This window comes from Aquarana catesbeiana, linkage group LG11 (genome assembly GCF_042186555.1).
Source record: "Aquarana catesbeiana isolate 2022-GZ linkage group LG11, ASM4218655v1, whole genome shotgun sequence".
In the NCBI taxonomy this organism is placed as follows: domain Eukaryota; kingdom Metazoa; phylum Chordata; class Amphibia; order Anura; family Ranidae; genus Aquarana; species Aquarana catesbeiana.
In genome coordinates, this window is record NC_133334.1 from 102,735,182 (window position 1) to 102,747,901 (window position 12,720).

At 41.8% G+C, this 12,720-nt stretch overlaps 1 protein-coding gene across 2 annotated transcripts in view; it reads right to left on the reverse strand.

Moving 5' to 3' along the window:
* LOC141112206 (uncharacterized) overlaps positions 1–12,720 on the reverse strand; it is a 122,666-nt gene that overhangs the window by 38,818 nt on the left and 71,128 nt on the right. For both annotated transcript variants that reach the window (XM_073604800.1, XM_073604799.1), the window contains exons 32-33: positions 6,280–6,348; positions 2,473–2,496 (exon numbers count right to left, since the gene is read on the reverse strand). In XM_073604800.1, the coding sequence (XP_073460901.1) occupies positions 2,473–2,496; positions 6,280–6,348 (93 nt within the window). The remainder of the gene's footprint in view (positions 1–2,472; positions 2,497–6,279; positions 6,349–12,720) is intronic.

Sequence of the window (12,720 nt, forward strand, 5' to 3'; positions counted from 1 at the left end):
AAGTTATATCACGTGTTAACGTGCGTTGCCATAAAGTGTCACTAAACTATGGTTTAAAAAATAATTCTTTCAAGCATGTATTCCTAATAAAAAATAACCTTCTATTGCTCTCAGCCTCCTCCAAATCCAAATTACCTTTTTTTTCTACTATGATCCAACTTCCTGTTAGTGGGTGGCTACACTTATTCTCCATGGTCCCACTGTATGTAGGAATGTAGTCATCTTCTCTTGCTAACTCCAAGATGGACTATGGACAAAGGACTATGGGGGTTATTTACTAAAGGCAAATCCACTTTGCACTACAAGTGCAAACTAAACAAAGTGCATTTGAAATTGCACCACAAGTGCACTTGGAAGTGCAGTCGCTGTAGATCCGAGGGAGGGGGACACGCAAGGCAAATAAAAAACAGCATTTTAGCTTGCACATGATTGGATGATAAAATCAGCAGAGCTTCCCCTCATTTGAGATCTACCCCTTAGATTTAGAGCGACTGCACTTCCAGTGCAATTTCAAGTGCACTTTGCACTTGTAGTTTGCACTTGTAGTGCAAAGTGGATTTGCCTTTCGTAAATAACACCCTATGGGATTTGTAGTGTGCATAGAGCACTTCTTCCAAGCAAAGTGAAGTAAGGGGGGGAGAGGTTCAGGAGCTCATTGAGGACTTTACAAGGAGGCAGAAAAACACAATAGGAAACCATTAATCAAAAATAAATGACCGGGTCATTAAGTACTGGATTAGTACTGATCATTTTTGCAGAATAAGGATATTGTTTAGTGTCAGTTTATTTTGAATGGGTTTCCACCCCAGCCCAGTGCAGCCAAAACTGAACCTCACCTTTTTTTGGAAATGCAACACACAACAATGCACACCGTAGTGCAGTTGTCTTATTTTGGGTGTGTATAGCTCCCAACTGTCCCTGATTTCGAGGCACTGTCTGATTTGGAGCAATGTCCCTCTGTCCCTCTTTCCCCCTCATTTGTCCCTCATTTTGGTCTGATCTATATAGATGTATATAAAATGCACCTTTTATCTTTCAAAAAGTGTTTCCCAGTGCTAAACCTTTCATCTGAATTATAAATTGCTGCATTTGTACATTTTAAAAGCCAAAATAAAGGAATAGTAGTGGTAAAAAAAAAAAAGCACTTGTGGATTTATTTAACCTTTTTTTGGGGTTAATTCATCTTTAAGAGGGTGTGGCAGGGGGCGTGTCCTGTGCCTACATACATTTGCTAGTAGGTGTCCCTCATTCCCATTTCAAAATGTGGGGAGGTATGGGTGTGATGTGAAATGAATGGCACCACAACTCTCTAATGTAAGCATAATGCAGTACTGTGCTTATCATCACATACAGAATATTTAGATCCCAGCCCTAAAAAAAAGTGTCTCACACTGTATGCTTTAACCACTTGCTTACAGGGCACTTAAACCCCCCTCCTATCCAGACCAATTTTTAGCTTTCAGCGCTAACGCATTTTGAATGACAGTTGCGCGGTCATACAACACTGTACCCAAATGAAATTTTTATCATTTTTTTCCCACAAATAGAGCTTTCTTTGGTGGTATTTGATCACCTCTGCGGTTTTTACTTTTTGTTAAAAATATGTAAAAACCTGAATTTAAAAAAAAAAAAAAAAAATTTTTTTTTTTTTATATTTTGTTATAAAAAATTTAAAACGGGTAATTTTTCTCCTTCATTGATGTACGTTGATGAGGCGGCAGTGATGGGCACTGATAGGTGGCAGTGATGGGCACTGATGGGTGGCAGTGATGGGCACTGATGGGCAGCACTGGCAGGTGGCACTGATTGGCACTACAGGTGGGCGTTGGTAGGTGGCACTTGTGGGCATTGATAGGTGGCACTTGTTGGCATTGATAGGTGGCACTTGTGGGCACTGTTAGGTGGCACTGTGGGCACTGTTAGGTGGCACTTTTAGGTGGCACTGATGAGGAATGTGTTGTGCTTCCACTTCGGGACCAATGTCCCTCACATCTGAGCCGGTGATCGGCTTTTTTCTCTACTCGCGCTGTCAGCGCGAGTAAAAAAAAAAACGATTACGGATCTTCCTGTTTACACCATGTGATCAGCTGTCATTGGCTGACAGCTGATCACATGGTAAGGGGCCGGGACCGGCCCCTTACTCGGATCGGTGATCAGCCGAGTCTCAGTGACTCGGTGATCACAGCTCGCCCGGCGCGCGCCCTGCAGGGAGCGTGCACAGGGGAGGCCGTCATATGTCGGCCTCCCGGGAATGCAGGTCCGCGCTGTGGCCGTCATTCGGCCATAGCGCGGATGTTTAGTGGTTAAATTGACATGTAAACTGTCTTGCAAAAAATAGTTAAATACAGAAAATCCATAGGTAGTGTTGTGATAACAGGGGTATGTGTGCTATGGGTCCTTACTTTAGCACTTGTTTAGTTTTAGTGCCATAAAGTAGTTTCCATCTATTTTAATAATGTAAAGTCCACTTACCATTTGTTGATGAAGTAGGACTAACTGCAAGACAGAATAAAAACAATCATTTGGACATATAATGAAAAACTCTTGCTTTACAGTTAATAATGTTCAATGAAATTATATGTTTTTTTTATAATCATATTATATAATATTATTATATTCTTTTCATTTTTTATAAGTGATCACATACCCTCTGTTCTCAGCTGTATAAGGAGCTCAGAGAGCTGGGGAGGGGAAGAAAAGCAGCAGCACACTGATTTTCCCAGTGAATGGCCGTGCAAAAAGGGCATGTCAGCAAAAGTCTGATCATTGGACTTCTCAACACAGCCAGAAAACTGGCCACACTGTGCTCTCATGCCTAGTGTGTTCAGTTTTTAATAGGAAATCAGAGGGTCTGGAAGGATCACCAGGAATTTCACACAAAGGAAGCAATTCAAAGTACAAGTACATGGTACAACAGGCACATATCAGGAATATGAAATGTTGCGTTTACATATTATTTAAAGGATAAGTTTGCCTTTGGGAATACATGTTCCACCCATTTTTAGGGTGGAATATGTATCTTTGTTCCCACTGCTGCAGTCGCTGCCTGATACTCACCCCACCCCCACCCCCGTGACAGCAGTACGAGGGGAAGTTCACCGTGCAACCTGTCACTTTTTTAAATCAGTGCGACCATGTGAGGCTCCGCCCACAAGGCCGAGTCATTCATGCACACAGCTCTGTGTGTGAATGAACTACAAGCCCCAACATCCTTTGCGGCTGTCAGCTTCTAGTTCTCAGGGAACTACCATGGTGCTGTGGAGAGCTGTGGTAGTTCATTGATACTTCTTGTCAGTGTGTCTGCTTGTTCATATGGGATGTACGGGCATACAGATACAAAGATAGATCTGCAGGAGACCTGCATGACAATGCTTTACAGTCTCCAAAAAAAAAAATAATATATATTTTTTTTAATGTCAGACAAATTCATTGAAATTTTTAATACATTTCTTTTTTATTTCACTTGAAAATAAAACATATATGTTCACCCTGTCATTATCTGGTTCAGTAATGCAGATTTCAGTGCCACCTTTTTCAAGTTCTAAAGCTGAACCAAGATGTAACAGAGTGACCTTCCTGGCTCTGCAGTGTGGCAGAGGAGAGTAAATTAAGAATGGCTGAACAAAATTACAAAATCTTTTGCAGGTAAACTAGTAAACATATAGTATATTGATTTCAATTGTACATCTTTTTGCCTGGACTTCCAGTTACACTTTTAGCCACTTGAAGATTCATTTGGTTATTTGTTAAATCCCCTGTCTACCAAGGTATGTTTAAAAAATGTCCTGGTATTCATGGGGTTAAACCAAGCTCATGACTGCTGAAGCTGTGAGTTTAGTAATGTTTTTTTTTTCAGTCAGCTCTGGGTTTTCATGTAAAAGTGATCATTTTAGGGTACTGTGAACAGTCCCCCCTCTCCCGCCACTGCTGCCCACCATGTCTTGCAGCTCCAGGCAGTCTAGGACCATGGTAACTTGTCTCAGGGTACCAAGACAATTTGGGAGTTACCATGTGTGAAAAATCTTAAAAACTGCCATGGTAGAAAAGTGGTTAAAGAGAACCTGTCACTACCCATTCTAGAATGAATGACAGGTTCCCTGGATAGGTTACAACCCCTACGTACTGATGCTTACACTGAACCCGGTGTAAACTTTGCATCAGAGCTTACATACATTTTTGAACATATATATAAAAATCAGGCATGGCATCTGGCTGCTCAGCCCAAGCTGCTTCTCCTCAGTGGAGAAGGTAATATACTTCCCCATACCAAGAATTTCTCAGTACTCCCATACATGAAGGGAACAGCAGGGGAGTATAGCAAAAGTTAGTACTAGTGATTAGGGGGTAACCTAACCAGAGAACTAGTGACTTTAGGAAAAGGCTAAAGCCCGATTCACACTTGTGAATGGGACCATCACCGACTACATGCAAGAACCTCAGCAGGGGTTGCCAGTAATTAGACACAGGAGACGGCCCTATTGAAATCAATGAAATCAATGGGAAGCTGACAGCTCTAGCAGCTAATCACGGGCGTCCAAATGTAATCACTTATTGATCGATTACTTGCAGATGGTCGGACCTGGAAGCAGACTGTCTATGTCCAGGGCCAATCAGTCACAGGTAATCACTCCATCACACCAGATAGAGGTGAACTGTTCATATATCTTCCCAATTATCATAAGATCTTTCTTTTCTCCCAGCAGCACACACGTCTTCCTCATGCACACAGTTCCCAATTATCCCTCATTCAGGATTTGGGAAAACCAAATTCCTCTGTCCTTACTTTTGTATTATTTCTTTCAGATCAGATGTATACAGTCATTCAAATATACCATGTAACGTCAAAAAGTGTTTCCATTGCACTAAGCCAGGGGTCTCCAAACTTTCTAAGTGCATGGCCAGTTTACTGTCCTTCACACTTTAGGGGGGCCAGACTGCGGCCAGTGGGAGCGGAAGTTGTAGTGGCGTCAGTGGGAGTAAACAATGCATCTTTGGCATTAGGGAGAGGAATAGTCATTGAACACCGTCATTGGTGTCAGTGGGAGAAATAATGCCCCATCATTGGTGTCAGTGGGAGAAATAATGCCCTGTTGTTGATGTCAGTGGGAGATACAGTGCCCTGTTGTCGATGTAAATAACAGGAATTATGCCACTTTGTAGGTGTCAGTGAGAGGAATAGTGCCTTGCATCGAAGGGAGGAAAAGTGCCCCAAGTGCTGGATAAAGGCAAATAAAGAGCCACATCCGGCCCTCGTGGCCACAGTTTGGAAACCACTGCACTAAACTATTCATCTAGCATTCAGATTATTGAAGTGGGTTTAACTGAACATTATTGCTCATTATATATTCCTGATCCACATGATCGGGAGTAGGGCAAGAGTATGTCCCTTCTTCATATCTCAGAAAGTTGGGGGTCATGCACAACCTGTTATCATTCAAAGTGGACCTAACTTCAGTATATTTTTTCATGTTAAAGTGTATGTGAACCCAAAGTCTGTTTTTGTGATGTTTGGCATTGTGTCTCACTGTCTACTGTTTCTTTTTTATTGCCTGGGGTACTGCTGATCTAACTATCAGGTCTATCAGACTGGGCACCCAATGGCAAACCAAAGAAGATTTCCAAAAAAGTATCTGCTTATGAAAAGCGTATACTAAAAATAGAGAGCAACTGAGCACATGCAGAGCAGGGTGACAGTGTATTACTTGATTTTAAACAGTATAGGCACTTATTTTCAATGTTTTACATAGCTATACCTGCAAAAGGGGCCAGCCTGAAGTGATCTAGCAGGACCTAATTTTATTACTAAAGATCCACTTTGAATCTCAGTCATGGGTATGTACCGTATAAAAAGAAACATTTTGGTGTTTGTATTTTCTTTTCTTATATCGTTTTACTTAGGGATAATATCATGCATGTGAACAATAATTGCAGTTTGCTCTTTAAAAAATTATATATCAAGGGCTTTCACAATAATATTCTTCTTCACAGGCTTTAAACCCAACTAGAGGAAGTGAGACCTTGGCAGCCAGATAACTGAAAAAGGAGTTGAATGACGGTGGGCAACACCCGGTCCAGTGGTTATGCAGCAGCCTGAGGCTTAAGGGGAGATCTTCACTCTTATGTGCAGCACAGAAGAATAAAAAGAAAAGGGCATTGCAGTAGAGAGATTTTAACAAATCTCAGTATAAAATAAGGGGTGAGACTGGAGTGGAGCTTTTCCCAACATCTATCACCTTCACCCATATTTAGTTTTTGATCTGACATTCTCTTTATAATTACCTTGTGGTGCAGTAACTGGTTTTGGAACTGTAGAACCTGTTGTAGGTGTACCAATATTAACTTCAGGTGCTATAGAAAAAAACATTTAAAATTAAAGTGATTGTAAAGTCTTGTTTTTTTTTCTATAAAAAAACAAACATGTTATACTTACCTGCTCTGTACAATGGTTTTGCACAGAGCAGCCCAGATCCTCCTTTTTTCAGGTTCCTCTTCTGTGCACCTGGCTCCTTCCTCCTGTTGCATGGCCCCACAGCAAGCAGCTTGCTATGGGGGCACCCGAGCTGAGTCACAGCTCCCTGTGGCCATTCAGACATGGAGCCGCGTCCCTGCCCCGCCCCCTCTCTCTCCTGATTGACTTTGATTGACAACAGCGCGAGCCCCTCAGCCAATCAGGAGGGAGAGTCTCGGATGGCTGAAACACTCGTGGACATCGCTGGACAAAGAGGGGGCCCCGGTAAGTATTAGGGGGGTGAGAGGGCTGAGGGGGGCTACAGCACACAGAAGGCTTTTTATCTTAATGCATTAAGAGAAAAAACCTTCTGACTTTGCAGTCACTTTAAGAAATACATTGTATATGCCAAACCAAATAAAGATGTAATGGACCTCATTTACTGAGAAGTCTGAATGAAAATTTCACATATGACGCACACTGATGCTTAAGGCTAGTGGATACAAACAGTTTATGTTTTTTCTCTTGAAATGTTTGTTTAACATTTATGCAGAATTTGGAATGCAGTATGTAAACTTGGGCGTAGATCATATGGAGCAGTGTTACATTTTATTGCCTCCTTTGCCATGTACTATACTGCATAGAGATTTTGTAATTTTTTTGTTTTTATATATATTTTTCTTTTAATCTTTAAGGTTGTATACTAGTTTTGCAAATCTTTTTTATTATTTTTATGAAATACATATTTAACAAATCAACATTTATTAAAGGGTACTTACCTGATTCAATGTTTACATACTGGGCTTTTTAAAAGGAAAGCCCAGCACTAGCACTGCACTGATATTTCACAATGCACCATCTCTGTTAGAGGGGAAGTATGGTGTGTCAATCATTGAGCAAACATATTCAGTCGTTTGTGTGATCTCATATGGTGTTTTCAGGTCTATATCCACAGCATAGCAGTAAACTAACTATCTTAAGGCTGGATTCACACCAGTCCGGGGTGAATTCCAGCTCCGTTCTCTGTGCAAAGAGAAAAAGCAGCTGTTCAGCGCTTCCTCTCTGTTGTAGCTGCGGATCAGCTGAGCAGGGAGAGGGGGAGGTGTAGTGAGGAGGAGGAGGAGAGAATTCCTGTTCACAACAGAACGCATCTGCGAATCAGATGCGTTCCCATAGAAGAATATGTGCCTGCAATTCGTATCACATTGCCTAAAAAACGCACATGTTTTTTGGGCAATGCGGTGTGCGAATGCAACACACATATGTGAACCAGACTGATTGAAAGTAATAGATTTTAAAATGTTCTGCAAATTGGATGCAGTGTAAGCCGCATTTAATTTGCATATGTGCGAATCCAGCCCGAATCTGGTAGTGCCAGAGTCAAGAAGTCACCTACTTACTGCAAGAGGCAAATATGGAATATTCATATGCAGTCTTTCATATTCAGCTAGCTAAACAGAATGTAATAAACATTTTTGTCAGAAACAGTTTATCATCACCTACAAAATACAGAATACATCTACTTTCCTACATTCTCCTCTCCCCCACCAACCCCAACCATATTTTTTATTTCTATTTTACTTCTGTTATGCTTGTTTTCCAAGTTTGAATTGTGTTGACTGTAATTGTGTAAAATAGGGATACTATTTTAACATTCTCTTACTTGTACTCTTCCTGTGGGAGATTTTATCTTTAATGTTCTATGAATACAAATTGGATGTGTGATCCATACTGAGTGTTGTACATTATGTACCTTGTCTGTCTTTCTTCCCTCCTCATCAGATACCTTCCTGACACTGTTCCTACTCCCTGCTTCTACTTTCTCCCAATCCAGTGACTTGTACCTCACCTACTGCCACACTGTGAGCATGCCGAGTGCAGAAATTGCTATCTGGACGTCCAGGTCTTGCAGGATTTCTGAATTCAACAGAAGACTGAAGATGACTGCCTGGAGCCCATCATAGGAGACAACTTAATTTCCATTGAGCTTCCCTTTAGGCCAGGGCATTAGGCCAGGAGCTCCTCTTAGGGCATACCACAGCACTGCACCTGCCGACACTCTCAGCCTCTTTGGAAATGCAGTCCATAGCCTAACAAACAACCATGACAAAGTATAAGAAATGGTCATAAACCAGTATTACAGAATGACAACTGTGTTTTACAAATACATAGTCAGAATATTTAGCAGGCAAAAGTGCTCTAGTAGCTTTTCCAGGGAGATGGGTCACATTCAAGGACAGGCCATACTGGACAGGAGGATCTGAGGCTTCTGAAGCAGGGGGAGGCTGTTTTTTCACAAGATCCCTGATCCAAAAGTTGAGCCTCTATTGTTGGAAGGCACCACTTCACTGGGACTTCCAGAATTGGAGGCAAGTGTCCCACTCCTGTACTCACGAGAGTCATGGAGGGCAATGGAAGGGAGTCCACAGTGTAGACACAAGGATGCAGCAAATTCCGATGTAAACAAATTCCTTCTTGTCCGTCCAATACAACATCACACACACGACAATCTAAAAAAGAGATGGTTTTCAATGCTGTATTGATGAGACTCCCATTTGGTCTCCAATTTACTGCCTCAATTTTAATTGGGATTACGAACAAGGACGTTATCCCCAGGCTGTAGTGGTAATATATCAACTACACATTCATCTGCTGAATTTTGATGTTCCAGTGCCAACCACTTTAATAAGATGGTGCCAATGTTCTTGAAGCAACATTCAGACTGGGGCTCAGACATGTCCAAAAGCAGGTCCACAGGTAACCGGCTATATCACCAGAACATTAAAAAGAAGGGCGCACATTCCATGGCCTTGTGAACTGTTTGACTGTAGGCCCAAATCCCTTTACCTACATGCTTGGGCCAAGAGGTACTATTTTATTCCTCCAGGGTATGAATTTTACCTAGCAGAGTCTGATTTATGCATTATCATGCTTAAAGGGAGGCATACAATTTGTGAATACCATTGAATCAGCATCAGAAAAAACCTATGACTCAAATTAGGGCCCTGATCTGACAGAATCCATTTTGGACAGTCATATGGCTATACTACATGCTCCCAAAAGAGTTTGACAGCTGGTGACAGCAGTCTGATTTTGAGTGGGCGCCACAACTGCAAATTTGAAAAAAGTGGGAGGAAACAACCTCATACTCCACTAAAAGTTGCTCCATGTCACCTTGTGGCCGTTCATGCGTCAACATTACTAGTCTCATCTTGTAAAAGTCCCATCTTGTGAATCATGTATTTGAACCGAGCCAGACAAGGCACTCAGTGTTGTTTCAGAGCATCAAGTTTGGTAATCTCTAGGTATGCTACTGGATTTTTATCGATGTAAATGTTTACCCAGCCACCCAACAAATACCACACAAACTTTTTGGTCATGACTCATACCAGAGTCTTTAGCTCAAACTTGAAAGATCTGTAATTATGGAGATTGCATTCGATTGGTCATAACCTTTAACTGGCATAGGCAATGGCTCATTCACCCCTATCTTGCTTTTGAGCTAGTACAGTCCCAAGTCACTGAGAACTGACATCAGTCTACACATGGAAGGGTTTACTCTAGTCATCTTATCCCAGAAGTGGTTCGTTGTTCTTTTTAGAGACTCAGAGACTTCCGTTTGAGCTGATTGACAGCTAGCCAGAATTAAAGGTAATGTTTTGCCCTTCAAGTGAGTTGGGTATCTACACAATAAGTGTGTGAGTGAAGCAGCAACTGGGCAAAACTGAGGATGAAGTGTCAGTAGTACCTGACCAACCCCAGAAAGAATGAAGTTCAATTACTGTTTTTGGGACCAGCCAATCTCATACCACCTAGATTTTGGTGGTATCTGGAGATACGCCTCCAACTTCCATTACCTAGATACTGTATCTGACTTTGCACCTGGTGGGCTTTAGCTTGAGTCTATAATGGACTAATCGTGTGAAAACCTGATTAAGATGTTTGAGATGATCTTTAAAAGTCTTAGAAGAGGTGATATCCTCCAAATAGATCAATATAGTGTCAAAGTTAAGGTCCTCCAAGCACTGTTCCAAAGGGTTCTGAAAAAAGCTGGGTGCACTGGTTAACCCAAAAGCCATTAGCCTGAATTTGTACAACACTATCAAGTGGCAAAAGCTGTTATTTCTGAATCTTCTTCTTTAATGGGCATTTGCCCATTTGTGCTAGCTATCACTGCATGCCCGATTACATCCATGAATAGCTGCAGATGCTGTCAGCTTCCCAATGCTCTGTATTGGGCTTCCTACCAGCCCCAAAAAGTATGTGTGAATGGAGCCTAAAGACTTCTCTATTGGTGACAAGGGAAGCATTGCAAGAATTTACCTTTCTGTAGTCCACACAAAAGCATAGAGTGCCATCTTTTTTTTTCACGTGGACTATGGGCACAGCCCAATTGTTCTTGCTTTCTCAAATGACCTCACTGTACAACATATTACTCAACATGTTTTGGTAACTTTATTGGGAGAAATGTTCCAAGTGTTTAAAGAATGGTCCATTCTTTTCTTCTGGGCCCCAAGAAACTAGTGTGCGTTTTATCAGTAATTCTGTTGATTAGGCAATAACTCGCTAACTAGTAAAGACAATTGTTCCACCATCTGTAGGTACTGAGAGGCATCCAATACCAGGACAAAATGTTGCAATACACTTTTTTGGGACTGTGTACAAATTAGCAATAACCAGATGAGCAGGCAGATAAACAGGAGTAGTCCCCAGATTCATTGTCTGAACAAGCACCTTTCCATGATGCACGACAGAATAAGTCCTGGCTTGACACCATTCTCCCTATACCTCCAGATACCATCAAGGTTTGACTATGACAGTAGACCCTTGCAGCTTTTTCTCAGTCCCTATGCAGAGCGGGCACACTGTCTCCCGCCCAGGTAATATCTTCAGCCTACGGCAAGGTGGCAACCACACCAACCCCACCTTCTCTGTGTATTCTGCATCTGATGGATTTGATAAGCATTGACCAGATTGACCAGATTCTGAAGCTGGGTCAGTTTTCTCTGGGCTCTTGGATGTGTTGCTGAATGTACTGTAGCTTCCTTCAAGAGTTGCTCCAAAGCCAGTTCTTGCAGTGTGATCATAGTTCATAGACTACTGTCTGATCAAACTCTCGAATGGACATACAGGTAACCCCTTCAAGGGAAATGGGAAGATTGTTAGTGGCCTTTAAAGTGAGGGAAGATAAGTCTAATGTCGATTCTTGGGCAAACTGCTGCTGGTAGAAAGTATAGTCAATGATGTTTATTTCAGACCCATTATCAACCAAGCAGCTTGCTTGATGGCCATTACAAACCATGGATACCAATAGCATCCTAGAGGTAGCAGTTACTTCCCGCTGGATGGAAATGATTGACTCATTTAAATCTCTAACTGCACTCTCTGAAGAGGATATAGAGGAGGGGGTGGCTGCTTCCTACTTTACCAATGGTCTTACTTCTCCATTGATAGCTGCAACTTGGCCACTGCCTCCTCCTTTTCTTGCTCATCTGCTTCTTGAAAAAGCTTTACCATAGCAGTGGCTCTCACGCGATCTTTCAGAGCTGTTTTTATGGAATCATCTTTAATTCCTGAGATAAACTGCTCTTAACTAACTTGATATGGGGTGTCAGTAGTAGCACAGCCTTGCTGATCTGGTTTTTTTTTCAGTCTTTGCCATAATTACTGAATGGCCACTACAAACTGGGGTACAGAATTAAAATTTGCGGTTAGTTCAGCTATGGGGTGACCTCAACATACATGCTCTCTAATCAGACTATGATTTGTGTCAGAGTTGTTTGTTTAGCATCTAGTAAGATGAGCAAAGCTCTCCTAGCTACATATTTTAGGGACATAATCACCAGGTAAGGCAATTGTGTTATCGGCACCTGAAACAGATGAGCCACACTCTCCAGTCTCTCTACTCAAGCTGCCAGGGAAATATTTAAGCCATTATAATTGGGTATCAGTGCCACAGCCACTCCCAAAAATACCATTGTTACACCTCAGGCCGGACCTGCCATTGAGGATGGGTGTTTCCATATCTCGCCAACTATGCCAAGATGTAGACGGGGCTGACCAAGTGTACCCAAGAATTGGGTGATGTCCACACCACCTTAAGGCTTAAATGTTGGTTTATGATACAGAAACTGAAATACAACTGGAATATGACAGATTGCAGAAGTGGCACAATATTAATAATGGTTTACACAGCTTGCTCAGGTAGAGTAATAATGGCTGTCAGTGAGGCACTTTTTCAGACAAGCAATATATTGTAGGATTACAGAACC